At 41.5% G+C, this 20,358-nt stretch overlaps 1 protein-coding gene and 1 non-coding gene across 2 annotated transcripts; both read right to left on the minus strand.

Moving 5' to 3' along the window:
* Positions 1–2,497: 2,497 nt before the first annotated feature.
* On the minus strand, positions 2,498–19,463 carry XKRX (XK related X-linked). The gene is made up of 3 exons (XM_006943861.3): positions 17,922–19,463; positions 12,385–12,653; positions 2,498–6,119 (listed from the first exon to the last, which is right to left on the minus strand). The coding sequence occupies exons 1-3, from the start codon at positions 18,254–18,256 to the stop codon at positions 5,374–5,376; spliced, it is 1,350 nt and encodes a 449-aa protein (XP_006943923.1). The 5' UTR covers positions 18,257–19,463; the 3' UTR covers positions 2,498–5,373.
* Positions 13,379–13,485, minus strand: LOC111558785. Its single transcript, XR_002739925.1, has one exon. It is a non-coding gene; the product is annotated as a U6 spliceosomal RNA (small nuclear RNA).
* Positions 19,464–20,358: the final 895 nt, after the last annotated feature.

Here is a 20,358-nt window from a genome sequence, read left to right on the forward strand (position 1 = left end):
GACAACCATCAGTTTGTTCTACATATTTATAGGTCTGATTCTTTTTGTTTATTCATTTTTTTAAGATTCCACTTATGAATGAAACCATATGGTATTTGTTTTTCTTAATCTGACTTATTTCACTTAGCAGAATACACTCTATGTCCATCCATGTTGTCTCAAATGGCACAATCTCATCCTTTTGTGGCTGCATGATATTCCAGTGTGTGTGTGTGTGTATGTGTGTGTGTGTGTGTGTGTGTGGGCGAATAGGTAACTTCCTTATCTATTCATCTATTGATAGACACTTAGGTTGCTTCCACATCTTGGCTATTGTAAATAATACTGCAATAAACATAGGGGTGCACATATCTTCTTAATGACTGGAAAGCATTCCAACTATAGAACTGCTAGAATTTAATCATTTACTTATAGATGTAAATTTAAATTGTTACCAATTTTTCACTGTTACAAACAGTGCTGTCATGAACTTTCCTGCACGTATCTCTTTGCACAACTGTGGCTATATTGCCATAGGAAAACATTCCTAGAGGTTAAAATTCTGAGACAAAAGTATGCCCATTTAATTCTGACAAATTGCGTTCCAAAAATTTGCACCAATACTTTAGTCTGATACCAGTGATGAGAACCAGTGACTGTTACCTCCAACATCACTTAAACTCAATATTTTGTATTCACTTTTGAGTCTTTCAGCATCTATAAAGCACTTTGAAATATCCACATATGTTTTCCTGGCACAAAATGAGTTTAATAATTGTTTGATAAATTAAAGGTCAGAACACAAATTCACACGTACAACTCAGAGGGCTTGTCCTAGCAACAATACAATGGTAACAGAGCTAATATGTGTAAATGTGCCTTGAATATAATATAGTGTTATTCAGATGTTATCTCTATACATGAAAATGTATTGTTTTCACACTTGGTTCCCATATCTCACACAGGTTGGCCTTGCTACTTCCCAGTTTCACATGGTGTGTGCTTTGTTGCCAAGGCTCATATACTTTCACTGTGCATCCCGGAGCCTCTAAGGTCTAAAGTGTGTGCTGGTCCTTCAAGAGGAAAGGCCTAAGGTTACGGGCATGTGTGTCCCCTGATGACAGTAATAAAGCCCAATGACAAAACTTTCAGAGAATGAAGATCCCCACTCTTGGGTAGGTAAATATTTTGGAGGGTCCAGAGTCATCTGCTTTTATACTAAGGGACTTTTCAGAAACAGAACTCCATAGGTTTAGATGGAATGTCCTGGTGAACATTCTTCTTCAGCTGCACATACCACTCTTTCCCTGGAAGGAGCCATCAACTCTGTAATGCCAAGAATCATGACCTTGTGAGGTGCAGGTGTGAGCAGGCTGGCTGAAAGAGCACCAAGTGTTGACCTAGGCTCTCAGGACTGTGACAGCTGGGGGAGGGACATTATTATTCAACATCCATATCCCATGGCCTGCTTTAGAACTAGGACTCAGCTTCTCAGTAGAAGTAAGGGCAGTGTTGATAAGAGGAAGTATAAGAGAATAGGCTTTAGCATTCCCCTGCTATGACTGGTTGTTTTGAGGGGAAGAATTCATATGAACCTGAGTAGTAATTGCTCCCTCCAGCTTTATTCCCACGACTTGGATCTGGAAGGTGTGTGTTTAAGAATATACAAGAGACAAAATCCTGAAACTAGAAAGGAAATGGGTCCATCTACCACTCTCCCCAATGCTATTCCCCCACTCCCAATACCAACCTACAAGTAAATATGAACACATACTCAATTTTCATTTCAGGCTTTTTAGGACTTGACCTTTTTCTCTCTAGAGTAAATTGAGTAGTTCCCCTTGATCAGGAGTGTTTGTAAGAAAGAATCCTCGATATGAACCCAGCCATATCCCAGAAAATATTCCTCAAATCACTAACATATTAAAATAATTCCACAAATGACCTAACAATTTAGAGGCTTGTGTCATGATTAAGAGTATAAGCTCTGGGGGCACCTGGGTAGCTCAGTCAGTTGAGGGCCTGACTTGATTTTGGCTCAGGTCATGATCTTACAGTTTTCTGAGTTCAAGCCCTGTGCTATCAGTGCAGAGCCTGCTTGGGATTCTCTCTCTCTCCTCCTCTCTCTGCTCCTCCCCACAGCTCACATGCACTCTCTTTTTCTCTCTCAAAATGGGTGATGGGAATTGAGGAGGGCACTTGTTGTGAGGAGCACTGGGTGTTGTATCTAAGTGATCAGTCATGGGAATCTACTTCCAAAACCAAGAGCACAGTCTATACACTGTGTGTTAGCTAACATGACAATAAATTATATTTAGGGAAAAAAAAAAGAGTATAAGCTCTGGAGCCTGAATGCTTAAGACTGAAACCTGGCTCTTACACTAGCTGTGACTTTTGCAAGTAACTTCATTTTTGTATGCTTTGGAATCTTCATCTGTAAAATGGAGGGAAATAGTACTTACCTCATAAGGGTTGTTTTGAGGATTGAATGCAATAAAGCACCATGCCAGACATATAGTAAATGCTTATAAAGTATTAGCTATTATTTAATTCACCTACAGTGCCCACAATTCTATGCCCATAGTCTTTAAAGACTTTGCAGAGCAAATAGACAACTATTAGTTTATTTAATACATTTCCTTAACATGTTCATTTGCCCATACTTAGCCTACCGAATTTCCAATAATATGAAAAAGCTGTTGCTACAATAGACTCTTTTTTCCCCTAAACTTCATGGTTTTGCCTTCCTCTTCCATGACCCTTTTGCTGGTCCCATCTCTGCCTCTTCTCCCACCCAGGAAGACTTGCCCCTACACAAATACCCTGTGTTACTTTAAGATTTCAAAGGGTAAAAATAGAGTAGTCAATTAAAGAGGCATTTGCAGATGGGGGGGGGCCGCCTGAGTGGCTCAGTCAGTTAAGCGTCCAACTCTTGATTTTGCCTCAGGTCATCTCATGGTTTGTGGGATCAAGCCCCACATCAGGCTCTGCACTGACAGTGTGCAACCTGATTGAGATTCTCTTTCTCTCTGTCCCTTCCACGTGTGCATGTTCTATACCTCAAAATAAATAAATAAACTTAAAAAAGAGGTGTTTGCAGATGTAAGCATTTCCCTTGCCCTGACACCATATTCTGAAACTCCTCCTTTTCCTGTGTATCTAGAAGATTGCTATGAAACAGAAAGGCCAGCACCTATAGGAGGTTCTGAGAGTTCATTTGCATAATGTATTATTACAATCTCTTCTCTTTGGGTAAGGACAGCAGGTTTTTCAGGTTGGAAGCTGATTCACACCCCTCACCCTGAACTCCCAGCATTCCAGAGATGTTAGGTTACTGAGGCTGGGGAGGATACCTGGGAAAAAATATGTCTGGTCTAGTAGAAAGGCACATTTTTCTGCCCCATGTATCTCTACTCTAGCTCTAATTGGCCTGCCTGGCTCAGTGTGTGTTGCTGTGTTCCCATAGCACCTGTACCTTAAGAAACTGATTCACATGACTTTTATGGGCCAAATTATAGTTCTATACCACTTCTGATTTTAATGTAAGGGTATATTAACCACTGGGAAGAAATTTTTGCTTGAATTCCAAAGAGACAGTGGGTTTGTCTGGAGGCCTAATAGATTCTTTCAAAATCACCTTAAACAACAAAGTCAGAAATAGGTTGTTGTCATAAAAAGCTCACACTGCTAAGTCTCTTCATCAGAGATAAAATGAGAAATTGGATTGAAAAAGAAAATATTCACTGCTCCAAAGCAAGTCAATTTACTCTCCCCCAAATTAATTATCCAATCCTTTTAGCCCCAAACAATGGTTGAAGATGGGAAAACCACACTAGACATGCCAGGAAATAGGACAATTCTGGCTAATAGTCCTGTTACTTAAAAGAGGGAGCTCCTCCACCATCATGTCCTGACATTGGGTAAAAGGAAGGGAAATGGCTAAAGATAAATTCTTAACATGATCCCAAGAGTAAAACTGGATGGGGATGAGAAGCTTTAGGTCAGATTGTTTGCGGTTTCTCACAGCACTGTGGTAGCAATAATTGGGACGTGCTACTAGGAATTCTCACTTTCCTGGTCTGTGAGGGGTAAGCATTAGTTAGGTAAATGCTGGGATACCATGTCCCAATAGGCAGTGGTCATACTAACCTCAATTCCTTGGTTACTTTAGAGGCATCTGGTGGCATTCCCATTAACATGCCCAACTGATAGGAGATGTAAACACCGAGACACCCAAGAAAGGTGGATGCATTCATCCACCAGGGGTGTGGGAATGAGCAGAGGGTTGATAAACATTTACTTATTAGAAAATAAAATCCTGTGGGCAAAAACCAGTACCAATGATGATTTAATGTGATCTGGTTTCCCTCCTCTGCCTTTACTCTACCTTGGAGTATTAGCCACCATCCAAACCCCAAACAACATGAAGGTAACGTCCCCTTCTCTCTCTCCTAAAAATAAAATAACAACAAAATACTCAGAACAGTAGGAGACACAAAGCAATCTTCATTTCTCCCATACGTTAGAAACATTTTCAATTACAGTTCACCTTTTCTGAGATCCACATCAACTAGTAAAACACCAAGCGCACAGAAAGGCCAGTTTGGAGGGAATTCCTGAAAATGAGGCTCCAAGTGAGAGATTTTACTCAACCACTCCATTCCATAAGCTGGAGGGAGGCCTATGCAGATCCATGAAAAAGAGTCATTCTGGCTTATGCCCTGAAGGATCCTACTAGGCACTCCCTCCTCAGAGTGTGCCTATGAAGAGCCACTAGAAAAGAGAAGTTTTTGATGAGTGATCACTAGTAAAATCCTGATGGAGAAATAACTTGTTTGAGGAGCGGCTCTTTTAATAGTGGGGGTTTTCTTTTTAAACCAGAGTTTCTCCTTGGATTTTTAAAAAGCCAGCCAGGCTTACAGTTACAGGTTCCACATTAATCAGCCAGTTTCCTGGGAGGTACTGATAGCTAGCAAGTTGTCACAACCTCTTATCAGTCAGGATATATTCTAGTGGGATTCTGGGCTTTCAACCATAGGAAAGCTCAGTAATGCCTCAAGCAAATGAACAGAGCTACAATATCACACACAGAAAGCCTAAAGTGCTTGGAGATAAATTATCCCCAAGGGCAGCCAGACAACTGACCTGGGTGGGAGGGGTGTTTACCATATCCTCGGCCCTTCTAGGTATACAACAGCTACCCTGGTTTCCAAACAGCAGTCAATCTTAAGGAAATAAAACCTATCTGGGAGCTGCTCTTTCTTCTTATAGGTTTACCAGAAACTTTAAGAAAATGTCCCGGTGGGTACTCACCTATGAGCCTCATCCTCTCCTTCAATTTCACAGTTGCTCTTGGCAAAATCCAACCTATCCCCAAATACCCAGAAGATAGAATCAGACAATGCTTTGCCTTGCTTCAGCATCACAGGATGGTTCTGAGTTCTCAACCCTGCCCCGGGGGTGCTGGTGGCAGCAGACACAATGGAGGTAGTCTACTACATTGTGGGTAAAGAGTGATCGCAATGGGTGCAAGTACTGGAAGAAAAGGAGCATGAAGCCAATGGAAATCAGATAAGCAATGATGAGCTGCAAAGCAATCAAGGAATGACAGTAATTCAGCAACACTTTCACTCCAAAGAACTTGAAAACCAAAACCATGATCACATTTTCTACCAATCTCACAATATAGTGCAGGCCCATATGTCCCCAGTTCTGACCTTTGTCAACAAGGTCCCTATCTGCCAATTTCAACTGCAAAGCTGACCAGCAAGAGAAGTTGATGCCAGCATAGAGGACGGTAATAGAAATCAGCACCACCAGGGTGCCGACCCGGCTGAAATTTTTCTCAATGTTATTGGGCATCTGGGCACCACTCCTCCAGAACTTCACCCAAGGCTCAAAGAGGATGATCAGGAAGTCAAGCAATAAGAAGGGCACAGCTTTCAATTTCAATGTGGCTGAGAAGAGCACCAGAATCACGAGGCGGGAAGTGATCTCCAATGTCCGCCAGATGGTGATGCAGAGGACTTCTAATGGCCCAAGGCGAATCTTGTATTCATCATACTTGATCTGGATAGCCAACATATTGCAGAGGGTAGCCCCATAGGTGACAGATATCAGGGAAAAGACCATTAGCACAGCTGTAAAAAACAAACAAACAAAAAACAGAAAAAATTGACAATCAGACTATGTTGGTGAAGCATAGACTCTGACCCAGAGGTCCAGAGAGGTCATAGGTGAGACTTGAGGGCCCAGTTAAGAGCAAACTCACGTATGAACACAGCTATGTTAGCACAGAAAACAGCATGCACAGGGGTGCCTGGGTGGCTCAGTCAGTTAAGTGTCTGACTCTTGGTTTTGGCTCAGGTCATCTCACAGTTCGTGAGATAGAGCCCTGCATTAGGCTTCATGCTGACAGTTTAGAGCCTGCTCGGGAGTCTCTCTCTCCTCTCCCTCTGGTCCTTCCTCTGCTCAGGTGTGCAAGCTCTCTCTCTCAAATATTAAACAAAATTTTTTAAAAAAGAAAACAGCATGCACAGAAAAAAATGGGAATAAACTGAAATATATTTTTTTGTGATAGGTATTATACCACTTTTAAAAACCTTTTTTCTATTTTCTAAATTTCCCACAATTAACACACACTGTAATACTTTAATAATCATCTAAACATACAAAATGAACTTTGTAAAGTTTATTTACTTCAGAGAGACAAAGAGAGCCTGAGTGGGGAAGGGGCAGAGAAAGAGGGAGAGAGAATCCCAAGCAGGCTCTGTGCTGTCAGCACAGAGCCCAACATGGGGCTCAAACTCACAAAACTGTGAGATCATAACCTGAGTGGAAATCAAGAGTCAGAGGTTTGACTGTGGCACCCCACAAAATGAACTTTTTAAAAACAGTGGATCCCAAAACTAGCATTGAGAGGTCACTAACAAAAGAAGAGCATATATCAAGGGGATAGGGCAGCATCCACTTGATGAAACAGGCTTTTGAGCAAACAATGAAGGCAGAAGGAGTTCTGAAAAAATCCAGTCCTAGGAAATTCATGGGAGTGCCTTTGATTATAGATGTCCCTTCTTTGGCATACATCCTCTTTAAGGAACTAATTTTGTATGTGCTTGTAGAATGTGTCAGAATGTATACTGTAAATTCCATGAAGGCAGAAAAGATCATGTCTATTTTGTTCACTGACTGTATCCCCAGAGTCTAACATACTGCCTGGAACATAGTAGGTGCTGTTTGTGGAATTAATGAGGAATTCTGAGTTTAGAAAGGCAGCATAACATATCTACAATTAGAAGCCTTTGGTTCAGCTCTGTGAAAGCTGTGTGAAAGTCACTGAATATCTATGTGCCTTAATTCCCCAATTTACTGAGTTACTCTAGAATTGTTTGCATTAATCATCAGCAATATCAATTTATCACCCAGGTGCTTTGGTATATTTTAGGAATCTCCAAAATTCTACCAGAGTGGTTTAAAAATTTAAAAAAAAATCATAGCCCATAACATCCATACGACTATATAGAGTTGGCCCTCAAGGGTCAGGGTGCTCCATAACTTGCTACATGAAGTCTCAACTATAAGTCACACAATGGCCCTTTCTTTTTACTCCTTTCTATCAAAGAATACCAATCACTAAGAAAAATCTAGTGCTCTCAAGGAGAGTGAGAGGCCTGAGGGGTAACTCATCCAAAAAAAAAAAAAAAAAAGCTGGAACTTTCTGTTCCCATAAAAATACTGGATCCAGGGAACTGGAGGCATGGAGATGTCAACTTAATCTGCAAGAAAAGTGAAGACTTCCCCATGGAAACCCAAAAAGCAGCACAGCTTTGTTTCCAAGATCCTTTTCAGCTCTAAGTAGAGTGTTGGAATCTCAAAGACTGGAATGAGAGACTCTCTTGAAGTGTCTACCCTTAGCCTTATTTTTATTATTTTTCTATGTTTATTGAGATATAATTGACATATAATATTGTATTAGTTTAAGGTGTACAACATAATGATTTGATATATTCAGCATTATAAACCACTCTTAGTCCCAGCCTTAAGAATTGAAGCTCCTTGTGGACTTGGGAACATTAGAGTGTATATACATGTAGCTAAGTGTGGTGATGCTTTCCCTTAAATTAAAACTCATTTATTGATAGTAATGTAAAACAAGGAAGAAAGCCTGATGCTTCCCATAAATGTAAAAACACCTCCCATCTGTCTCCCTACAAATAGACTCATGCCATAAGATATCATAATGCTGTTAGTGAATTTGCTCATCTACACTGATCCAGATGGCCTCCAACAGAAAAAGAGATTAGAAAAGGGATAGCAAGGAGAAGACAGAAGAGTGGATGAAAATGAGGAAAACGAAACCAAAAAACTGGTTGCAAAACCTTAAGAGATGGTACTGTCAGAAAGTTTTTAATAGGAGAAATCACCAAAGAATCTAAAACAAGGCCTTGGAGAAAGTTTCCCTTATATTCTTTGTATAGTGATATACGACTAGAAACATGGGTTCTGCAGGCAGACATCCTGGAGTCCAGTCCAATCTTTTCCAACTATTACTTATGAAACCATGGGGAATTTGCTTAACCTCTCAGGGACTCTCTTTCCCCATTTGTTAAAATGGGGATGACAATAATTATATCACAGGGCTGTTGTAAAAATTAAAATAATCACTTATAAAGGGTTTAGAGCAATGTTCAGAACACAGTAAATGCTATCTGCTAGCTCCTATCATTATCATCATTCCCTGTTTCCAAAATGTGTAATACATGCATTTCCCCTACTTAGGCACTACCCTGACACTTAGGAAGTCAGGTGATTTAAAAATTAATGGAATACATAGAAATAAGCCTTACAAAAATGTGCAAAACCTACAGGAAGAAAATTATACAACTTCACTAAAGTACATTTCATTACATATTTTTTAATGTACTTCAGTAAACTTGTATAGTTTTCTTGCTATAGGCCTTGCACACTTATGGTATAGATTGTGGTGATATTTCACGGATGTATACTTATCTCCAGATTCATCAAAGTGGATAAGTTTAAATAGGTTGAGACTTTTGTCAATAATACCTCAATACAGTAACTTAAAAATATTTAACAAAATGGAGAGATATATCATCTTCTAATATGAAACCAATTGATCCTGTAAAGATGTAAATTCTCTCCAAAATAACCTAAATAATTAAACGCAATCCCAATATACAGTCTCAATGAAATGTTGTTTTTTTCTTTTGTTGGTGTTATTGTTTTGTGTTTTGGTGGGAGAAGTGACAAATTGATTGTGGAAATTCATCTATTTGGAAGATTAGGCTAAATTGACCTAACAGGAGCTGTTAAAGGCCTTTGTAAGAAGTACACACAATCTAAAAGCAACAAGGAACTTAAATACATAAAAATTTAATACTTCAGAAAGCCAGAATATATAATTATATTGTGTATCTTATATGGTGTGTTGCACATGTATGTCACACCTTTTACATGTATAACATGTACATGTACTTTTAAATCATTTTTTTAATGTTGGGGCCCCTGGGTGGCTCAGTCGATTAAGCGTCTGACATCGGTTCAGGTCATGATCTCACAGTTCGTGGGTTCGAGCCCCACATCGGGCTCTGTGCTGACAGCTTAGAGCCTGGAGCCTGCTTCGAATTCTGTGTCTCCCTCTCTCTCTGTTCCTCCCCCACTCATGCTCTGTCTCTCTCTCTCCTTCAAAAATAAATAAAAAAACATTAATGAAAAAAAATTTTAATACAAAAATTAATTTAATATTTATTTTTGAGAGAGAGAGAAAGAATGGGAGTGAGGGAGGAGCAGAGAGAGAAAGAGGGAGACACAGAATCTGAAGCAGGCTCCAGGCTCTGAGCTGTCAGCACAGACCCCGATGTGGGGCTCGAACCCACGAACTGTGAGATCATGACCTGAGCCAAAGTCCAACACTTAATGGACTGAGCCACTCAGACACCCCAATGCACTTTTAAAATGTATATATGTACACACATATAAAACATTACACAAATGTATACATACACATTTATCTACAGCAGAGAAAGGATTAATACCAGAATAAGAAAATAACTCCTACAAATTAATAAGAAAAAGACAACCCACTAAAAAGTGTCAGTAAGAACATAAACAATTTAAAGAACACAAGAACCAACCATGAAAAGATGTTCAGCTTCCATCACAATTTAAAGCAAGTGATTTAACTAGTCAGTTTTTTAATTTTATAATTATACAACTAAATAATATTAAGTTTAACATATAAAGAAAAAGTACATTCATACACTACATGTGGGAATATAAATTCATACAACCTTTTGGGAGGGCTCTCTGATAAAATTCCAAACATGCATATCCTTTCACCCAGTACTTCTATTGCTAAGAATTTAGCCTATCATGTCTCATTCCAGTACACAGATACTTAGAAAGATCTTCACTGGAGCAGTTTAGAATTAGAAAAAACTTTTTTGAATGGAAAAATTAGAAACAAACTTTAATCCTACCAATAGATTAGGGAACAAGAAAGAATGGTCCAATTCATATAAGGAAAATGTACATTATATATACATATATAAATAACCAATAAAGAAAAATAGATTGGCATACTTTTGAAAAAGTCATGTTGCTGAACAAAATGATTAATACAGTCCTTTTTGACAAAAGTACATAGATGTATATATTGTATGTATGTTTATATAGTAAAAAAATAAGTCTGGAAGGATGTATACTGAATAGTTAACAGAGATTACCTTTGGGGAGCAAAATTACATCTCTTATTTCATATATCTATTCTGTGTGGTTTTGAATTTTTACTATAATCATGCCTGATTTTTATAATTAAAAAATAAGGACTAAAAACAGTAACACATGGTCATAGTAAAAATTTTAAACCATATACATTTCAAACCATATAGAAGGATATAAAGTAAAAGGTAAAAGTCAACGGACTTCTCATTTTCACTGCCCAGAGGTAAATGGTTTCTTGCATATCTTTCCAGAAATTTTCTATGCATATAGGACTACTTGTAGGTCAATTGGTTTGTGCATGTATTACTTTTGTAATGTATACATATTTTAATTAGATGATTTGATGACCTTCAAAATTCTCAGGAGGAAAAACATCATCATATCCTTTTCTCTTCACACTACTGTCAATTCTAGGTATGTAAAAAGCATCAAGACCAACAGAACATCATGAACAATTTGTAGTGGAGAAAAGGGAACAAATTCCCTCTTTACATTTATTTGCGGCATGGGGCTTTGCCACACAGGATCAGTATCTAATAATGAGGAACTGGTTCAAAGCTGTACCCACAGCTGTACAAGCTCCAACCCAAGCAGATGAAGCTAATCTTGGGCTGTTAAAACTCATTAACAGTACTTTATCTTGACTCACTGACTCACATTTCCTCCTCTCCTAGAGGTCTTACTCATCTCAGGAGCCCTCTTTTACAAGTGGAAAATTAAGACTGTGACCTCTTGGGTAACTTACTCCCCAAATCACACAGAAGGTCAGAACTGGGAGCAAGCCTCATTCTCATCAGGATTCATTCCACACCCCTCTTCCTTCTCCCCACTGGAGTGATGACATCAGTGGTTCCCAAATGCAGCTGCTCAGAATCAACTGGGGTATTTAAAAAAGATACAGATTCCTGGCCTCCCCACAGAGAGTGAATCAGGTCTGAGTAGGAGATATATATGTTTTTTAAAGGGGCTTTCATTCAGCAATATGTTTTCTCATGATCAGTAATATTTGGGAAACTCTTATTAAAAGATGACCATCCCTAAAGCAAATCAAACAAAAAAAACCTTAGTATAATTTAAACACCCTGGGCTAGGGAAAATGTCCTACTGAGTTCTGGTATTATCAGCTTCTTCTGGGCCCAGAGAGAGTTTATTGTTAGTCTAAATGGATTACCCCAGTTTAAGAAATGTGGGAGGCCTAAATGTCTGGCTCCTGAAGTTCTCTAACAGTGCTGTCTACCAGAACTTTGTGCAATGGTGGAAATGTTGTGTAATACCTGTGCTGTCCAATACAGTAACCACTAATCACAGACAGCTAGTGAACATTTAAAATGTGGCTAGTATGACTGAGGAAGTAATTTTTTTATTTTTCATTTTAATTTAAATAACTACATGAGGCCAGTATATTAGATAGCTCAGGTCTGAAGTTCCTTTTTTTATTAAAATTTTTTTTTACCGTTTATTTATTTTTGAGAAGAGAGAGACAGCATGAGCAGGGGAGGAGAGAGAAAGAGGGAGATACAGAATCTGAAACAGGATCCAGGCTCTGAGCTGAGCCAGAGCCCTACATGGGGCTCGAACTCACAAACCGTGAGATCATGTCAGATCTAAAGTTCTACGACCCCTGATTTAAATGGAGCCCTCCCCTCTCCTGACCCTACTCACCTCTACCCAGGGGGACCTCTGCAGAGATCAGAGTCACATAGAGCTGATAGGTCAGCTGGGGCACTGAGCCCAGGAAGGCTTGGATCTGTGACATACGTTTGTAGGCATTGCGGTGCATAGCCAGGGTCCGGATGGAGTGGCCCACCTCCCATTCTATCAGCACCTCCTCGCCATTTATTAGCATCTTCTTTCGGGTGAGGCTGACATAGGGCTCCTCCTGCCCCTCTTTCTTCCACAGTGTGAGGTACTTAATTATGGCCTCCAAACATCTGTGGAAGTAAAGCATCACAGGCACTTAACTAAAGCTGTCCTGGGAAGGAAGGCTGTAGTGGGGGTGAGAGGAGAATAATACATAAACTTGGGGAGTTTGTGCTACTTTTTACCATTCCTTTTTTCCCATTCTACTCATTTGTCATGAATCAAAGAGTTGGTCATGCCTTCTACAAGTTACTTGAGTCTAAATCTTTTTTTTTTTTTTTGTCCAGTTGGTCATCTACTGACTTAAGAACACCATTTCAGAGTGGGGGTTTTTTTTTTTTTTGAAGATTTAAGGAATTGCTTTGTCTCAAGAACAGGTATATGGTAGGGGAACCTGGGTGGCTCAGTTGGTTAAGCATCCGACTTCAGCTCAGGTTCTGATCTCACGGTTTGTGGGTTTGAGCTCCACAGCGGGCTCTGGGCTGACAGCACAGAGCCTGAAGTCTGCTTCAGATTCTGTGTCTCCCTCTCTCTCTGCCCCTTCCCCCACTCATGCTCTGTCTCTATCAAAAATAAACATTAAAAATTTTTAAATAAAAAAAATAGGACTATGGTAGAAAAGTGCCTTGAACACAAAGATATTATGTAAATAATGTGGTGAGAGAAAATGATAAAGTTTTTTTTTTTAAGACTCTGTGGGTGATTTTTTTTCCTTCCAAACTTTTAAATTCTAGTCAGTTAACATACAGTGCAATATTGATTTCAGTACAATTAAGTAATTCATCAATTACATACAAAAAATATGAAATGCTTCATGAATTTGCAGGTCATCCTTGTGCAGAGACCATGCTAATCTTCGTTGTATCATTCCAATTTTAGTATATGTGCTGCCAAAGTGAGCACAATGATGAAGGTCTTAAAGGCCCTGGTTTTGGGGCGCCTGGGTGGCGCAGTCGGTTAAGCGTCCGACTTCAGCCAGGTCATGATCTCAGGGTCTGTGAGTTCGAGCCCCGCGTCAGGCTCTGGGCTGATGGCTCAGAGCCTGGAGCCTGTTTCCGATTCTGTGTCTCCCTCGCTCTCTGCCCCTCCCCCATTCATGCTCTGTCTCTCTCTGTCTCAAAAATAAATAAATGTTGGAAAAAAAAATTTAAAAAAAAAAAAAAGAAAAAAAAAAAAAAGGCCCTGGTTTTCATAACACCTCAAGTTCCTGAGGTAAAGTTTTCTTTATGCAAAGCATTTACCTCCATACTTGGGGCTTCTGAGTTCTGCTTTTTTCAAGACAAAGCTGACAACTATAACTGTCTTGCCAAAACGTCTTACATCTAGAAAACACATCAGCTATACAGTGATGCCACTCAATAACAAAGGTACTTAAAAGACTTGACAACTCAGAACTGAATGTGCTCCATACCTAGGGAACATCAAAAGCTCTAAAAGTTGCTTCAGGGGGGCGTCTTGACCTATCTGGTGCCAAAAACCTTTTAAACTTCTTTATTTACAAGAGGAAAACATCCTTATGAGAGCCTACCAACCTTAGTGATAAGTGTGATAGCGATAAGACAATATTTCCTGCTGTATCCCTCCCATCTCCCCCATGTAAATCAGAAATCTGTAAGCAATTCTGATGTGGTGAATAGAAGAAAAGCAACTAGAACATTTTGTTTCAGAACACCTTAGTTATCACTTCCTCCACTCACCCTGACAGGAATGGAAACTGTGGACCATTATGATAAGAACAGCTATGGTGAAAATTAAGCCATCTTTCCTGATTAAGGGCATGGGTTGTATTTATCTTACCCACCACACTTACCACATGGTGAGTATTTGATCAATATTTTCTGAGCAAATGAAAGAGTAAGAAGGAAGAAAAGAATGCAGGGTGAGAAATGATGGGAGGAGAGGATGATCATAATGGCAATGTAATTTAATGGAAAAAATAGGCTAAAGATGAGCTCAGAGATTTATATGCTTTCTAGGCCTTTGGCTCCCAATAGGAAGGTTTGGAATATGTGCTGGCTGCCATTCTCCACAGGATCCTTTGAGACTGGGGCATATGTGTTATTCTGAAGCATGATGTTTCAAACTCTAAAATCTGGGAGAGGAAAAGATGGAAGGAAGAGAGAACAGAGTAGAAAAAAGCTAAATGCGTTTCCAACAAAAGATTTTAAATTTTTAACCAAGGCTCATCAGTGCTATTCCTGAATAAAATATTGGGGGAGGTAGTGACACAAAGCATTCTGTTTACGCTTCTAAAGGCTGTTTACTAGTTTAAGTAAGGGTGTTTGCCTTGCTTCTAAGCTTCAGTAAATTAGAGTACATTTTCATTTTCAGAAGTAGCTTTGCTTTTCAGATAAGGGAGCCAGGCCCTCTAAATACCTCCCTCCATGTGCCTAATAGCACTAATCAAGTTCCTCTCTACCAAAAAGTAATTTGCCTTGAAAATAAGCATATCAAGGATACAATTTACGAGCTTTTATTTTTTTTTTTATTTATTTATTTTTGGGACAGAGAGAGACAGAGCATGAACGGGCGAGGGGCAGAGAGAGAGGGAGACACAGAATCGGAAACAGGCTCCAGGCTCCGAGCCATCATCAGTCCAGAGCCTGACGCGGGGCTCGAACTCGCGGACCGCAAGATCATGACCTGGCTGAAGTCCGACGCTTAACCGACTGCGCCACCCAGGCGCCCCTATTTATGAGCTCTTAATATTTCTTCCCTGCTGTCAGGTTAGCTGAGATTATAAATGCTTTCCAATCATTTCTAGTGAAAGCTAAATAACAAAAATGAAATACAGTACACAACACTCCAAATGGAGCATCCACATCAAAGATGGCTTGGGAGCCCACAAAGCAAAGGAGGGAAGTCTAAACTATGGACTGGGGAGGACTTGCTGAAATTTGTATCTTGACAGTGCTTGATCTGTTAATTCAATATACTGCATTTGAAAAGGGAGAGAAGAATGGTTTCCTTGCTCCTCTAGTGACATCTATAAATTTCTTTGCCAAGTTCAAGATGAGGTCTGTTGCAGCTTACCTTCAAAGATTTAGAATTGGAAAGGACCTTTGGATTCCTTAGTCCGAAGGGTGCATATAGGCCAGCTGAGTCACATCTCACCAACAGCTATGGTTTGGCCCACACTGTGTTTTTATGTAATGAGTCAAATTACCAAAATTTAAAATGATGTTTCATATAATATCCTGTCTTGGAATCTCCTCCTGAAAAGTTGGGGAATCTGGCAACATTGTGTCTAAATTCTAACAGTGTAACAATGGGTTGGAAATGTAGTGCAGCTGCCTCCTTTAGGCAAATCATGCAGACTCCATCTTGCCACTGCTATTCACCGCTCTATACTATTTCTCTAACACTGAGATTTTGTTTTCCTTTATCATCATACATTGAAGCTACTGGTTTTCCCATACTTGGCCTGCTTCACTCATTTATGAGACCTGCCTGGCCCTTGTAAGCATTTGTCTTTGAGACCCATGATCTAGCCCAACCCATTTATTGTACAGATGAAGAAACTGGGGCCTAAGGCATTTTCAGAAATTTCACCAAAGCCATGCAACTAGTCAATGACACAGGACTAGACTCCAAGCCACTGGAATTCCAGACTACTATTTCTGTTGATATCCAATATTTTCTCTAATGGAGCCTGATCAATCCCTCCTTGAACATAAATTGATTTAAATTTTTTTTAAGTAGGGGAGTTCCATCCTTAAACAGTTTCACACTGTGTTTAGTTCTGTAATGATGAAATATCTTCCCACTGCAATTACATCAACACTCTGACACATTCTTCAGCTGATTGCAGGTTTCTGCCTCTCTTGCAATCAAGACAAACCTGGTCCATTCCTTCCTCCTGACTTCATAAGTTTTGCAATGTCTCCCTACCTCGAAAATCTCATAGCATCCAGATGAGACTGCTGACACAGATGCCTGTCTCCCTAAGATAAGGCACATTCTCATCCCTTCAAGGCAATCTTAATGGAAAGACTTGATACTATTATATTGCACTACAGTATCCAGATGGAGAGATGGACTATCTTTCTTTGCCCCCTTTAACCATGTACCTTTATTGCAGAAAGATACAAAGTGATAAACAGGAGACTGATGAACCAATACAGAAAATGAACTACAGGGTGCCTGGGTGGCTCAGTTGGTTAAGTTTCCGACTTCCTTTGGCTCAGGCTCAGGTCATGATCTTGTGGTTCATGAGTTCAAGCCCCACATCAGGCTCTGTGCTGACAGCTCAGAGCCTGGAGCCTGCTTTGGATTCTGTGTCTCCCTCTCTCTCTCTGCCCCTCCCCACTCATGCTCTCTTTCAAAAATAAACATTTAAAAAATGAACTACAATGGGTTGGGGTACTAGACAACCACAGATAGCTTAAAATATTTTTGGATGGGGGCGCCTGGGTGGCGCAGTCGGTTAAGCGTCCGACTTCAGCCAGGTCACGATCTCGCGGTCCGTGAGTTCGAGCCCCGCGTCGGGCTCTGGGCTGATGGCTCGGAGCCTGGAGCCTGGAGCCTGTTTCCGATTCTGTGTCTCCCTCTCTCTCTCTGCCCCTCCCCCGTTCATGCTCTGTCTCTCTCTGTCCCAAAAATAAATAAACGTTGAAAAAAAAATTAAAAAAAAAATATTTCCTGGATGCCAAATAACTCTAAAAAATTTGGAAATGGCAGCAGCACCAGCCCAAGCAGCTCAGGGTAAAGAAATTGAATGTGAGATCCAATTTATAGAGTGTTTTAAAAGGCAGAGTCAAACTAACACACTCTGAAGTTACGGCCCGTGTGCACAGGTTGACCTCATCAGCTGGTCCTCCCGATACCAATTTTCACAATTCAAATCCAAATAGCAAACACTGTCTAATGAAGTCTTATCAGTGGTACCGTACCTGGTTTTACAACATAGGTACATGGCACATGTTCATTGCGGTGGCATTTAAGGTTTCAGATAAAGGTTTTTTTAGATGGTAGGCAGGGAAGCCAAGAGTGGAACGGAATGGGAGAAATGATTAGATCAGAGACACAGTTTCAGTCTTGTGAATATTAGCTTCATCTTTCTCTGCATAAATCGGATGGGGGAGAAATTCAAAAGTTGCTCACCGGGGTGCCTAGATAATTCAGTCGGTTAAGTGTCCCACTTTGGCTCAAGTCATGATCTCCCAGTTCGTGAGTTTGAGCCCTGCATCCGGCTCTGTGCTGACAGCTCAGAGTCTGGAGCCTGCTTCAGATTCTGTTTCTCCCTCTCTTTCTGCCTCTCCCCCACTCGTGCACGCTCTCTCTCTCTCAAAAATAAATAAACAATTAAAATTTTTTTTTTAAAGTAAAAAGTTGCTCACCTGACAATAGGTCCCAAGAGGATTAGATGCATAAACAATGATAGCGGCTTGTCTTTGGCCAGATCTCTGTGGACAAAAATGAGGGTCAATTGGACCATAATGGATGAAAACATAAAGAAGGATAAGGTGTATGTCATCCAGTAGGTTTCACTATTCTTACGATATATTCTAACCATGTACAAGGCAGATGCAGCCTCCCCACAGTACAAAAAGGTAGAGAAGAGGATGCCAAATGGAAAGGTAAATCGGGGGTTGGCCCCACGGATGACATCTTCCTCCAGAGATGAAATTGGATCCATGTTAGGCTCCTCAGGAATTTCAAAAACTCGGTCCATTGTCGAGGTTCTGAGTGTTGCAGTCTGGTCTTCAGAGCAACCCCCACCCCACCCAAGGGAACCCTGTAGCCACTGCAGTTCAAGTATCGGTGAAGAGAGCTGTCAAGTACAATTCCAGAACGGAGATCTGTTAGAGCAGGAGACCCCTCTTCCTAGTCTCAAGTTACACTTGGAGTCTGGGATGGTGAGTCCAGAAGTACCACTTTGAACTTGACTCTTCATTGACCCAGGATTCCAATCGTCCACATACGTGCTGTGAAACCTGGGCAAGGTAAAAGCAAGCATTTTAGCGCCCAGTCCGAAGTCCAATTCCAGGCACGTGAAAGGCCATGGGGACTGCTGTTTCCTGTGCCGCTTCTTGGCGCAGCCCCCCCAGGGAGGGGGGTAGCCACTCTGTCCCGGCACCAACACTCGGCAGCTACTCCGGACGAGTCCTGACCAGTATGCCCTCTCAAACCGGCCGAGAACTGAACCAGGGCGGAAGAGCGGGTGCAGCCTGAGCGTCCCTTCGGGGATTCATTTCAGTGCCCAGGTATCCTAGCCATCGCTAGGCTCTGGCTATTAGCTTTCCTGCTCGCCGGCGCTCTCTCCAGGACGTGCGAAGAGTCGAGGGTACTCGGGGGACTCCACGGATTCCCCAAGCCCCGCCCCCAAGGCAGCTAGCAGGCCGGGGCCCAGAGCGCAATCTCCAATCTCCCAGGAGAGAAGCAGGGCGCGCGCGGTAGGATCAACACAAGGCTAAAAGTACTTCTTTTCTACAGAGAAACTTTGCTAGCTAGAAGCATGACGTGCGGGACGCCAGCCCCGGAGGGCAAAGGCAGATGTCACCAAACTCTTGGGTGCCGCCTGCCGCTGGGGTCCTCCCTGGTCTGCAGTTCTAGCTGCGGGAGGTCGGCGGCTTCAGGAACTCAGGCAATTATGGCGGGGACGGGCGAAGTGGGAGGGACAGCTGGGGCAGAGCAAAAAACCAGCCTGCGAGTTCCCGGGCAGGCAGCCCAAGGATGCGCCGGGCGGAGAGGCGTGGCAAAAAAGGGCTTGGGCCAGTCTTCGGAAACGCTTTCCACCACGAACCCCGGATCCCAGAGGGAGCCACAGCTTTCCTCTTCCCCAAAAGCAGCAGACGCTCACTTCTACCCCGCCCTCCCGAACTAGCTCGCTTGCACACTTGCTCAACCCACGCTGTTAGGCAGGTGCGTCTCTGTCTGACTCAGGGTTGAACTTCCCTAGGTCCTATTGCCCTCCAGATAATATCATGGTGGGGTGGGGCGGAGGAGACCTGAGAGGCAATTGGGCCATAGTTTCCTTTCTGGGCAAGACTGTGTGCAGCAAAGGTAAGATAGAAACGGCTAGTGGGGTGTCAGGACTCAAGGTCAGCCTACAGACACCTGAAAACTCAAATGCCTTGATTTCCCCATTTGCAAGATGAGGCCAGGATAGGAACTTTAAAATGAACTTTCAGGTCTTTGGCTGGAAGGTTCTGAAGACGTGCCAAATTCTAAATAGACTGGAGACGAGCCAAAGGAACTGCTAGTAAAAACTGAGAGGGATGTCTTACAGAGCTCAGAATATTGACAGGATTCTTAAGATCACCCCTCCCCCACCTCACTGAGCCTTTGTTTTCATGCCTTCATTTTCATAATTCTAAATCCCAGAGAAAAAGAGAAAACATCTGCCTCCTAGTAATAATATAAATGTAGCCTCCTGTGCCAATCTCCTTTTTCTGCAGGAAGTCATTAAAAAGAATCTATGTGAGGAGTGGCCAACTAGCAGCCACCAAAATGATGGCCTCAAGAAAGATTTATTCTTGGCGTGGTGTTGAATTTGAAGATTTCTGCAATTGCTATTCCCTTTCCCCAGGGCTGATTCGGGGATAAATCAATGTCTAAATGTTGTTGCCTTTGAAGCAGGCACACTATCTTGGTCTGCACCTGTGCTAGCAGCTGGGTTAACAGGCCCATCCTTCCTCCTTTCCTTTTCACAAGGCAGGCCAACATGCAGAACACTTTACATAGGGTGTTAATTGGCTTGACCTTTCCAACTGGGTTCTCCACCAACAGTACAGGGGGAAGAGCTTCTGGGGGGCTTCTTAGGAACCTGTTCCT

This window comes from Felis catus, chromosome X, assembly GCF_018350175.1.
Source record: "Felis catus isolate Fca126 chromosome X, F.catus_Fca126_mat1.0, whole genome shotgun sequence".
Taxonomy (NCBI): Eukaryota; Metazoa; Chordata; class Mammalia; order Carnivora; family Felidae; genus Felis; species Felis catus.

Excerpts from the sequence above, each read along its gene's own strand:
- XKRX (XM_006943861.3), bottom strand. The coding sequence starts at position 18,256 with ATGGACCGAGTTTTTGAAATTCCTGAGGAGCCTAACATGGATCCAATT. Across the intron at positions 12,654-17,921 it reads CTCTTGGGACCTATTGTCAG|ATGTTTGGAGGCCATAATTA; the intron begins GTGAGCAACTTT and ends TTACTTCCACAG. Across the intron at positions 6,120-12,384 it reads AGAGGTCCCCCTGGGTAGAG|CTGTGCTAATGGTCTTTTCC; the intron begins GTGAGTAGGGTC and ends TGTTTTTTACAG.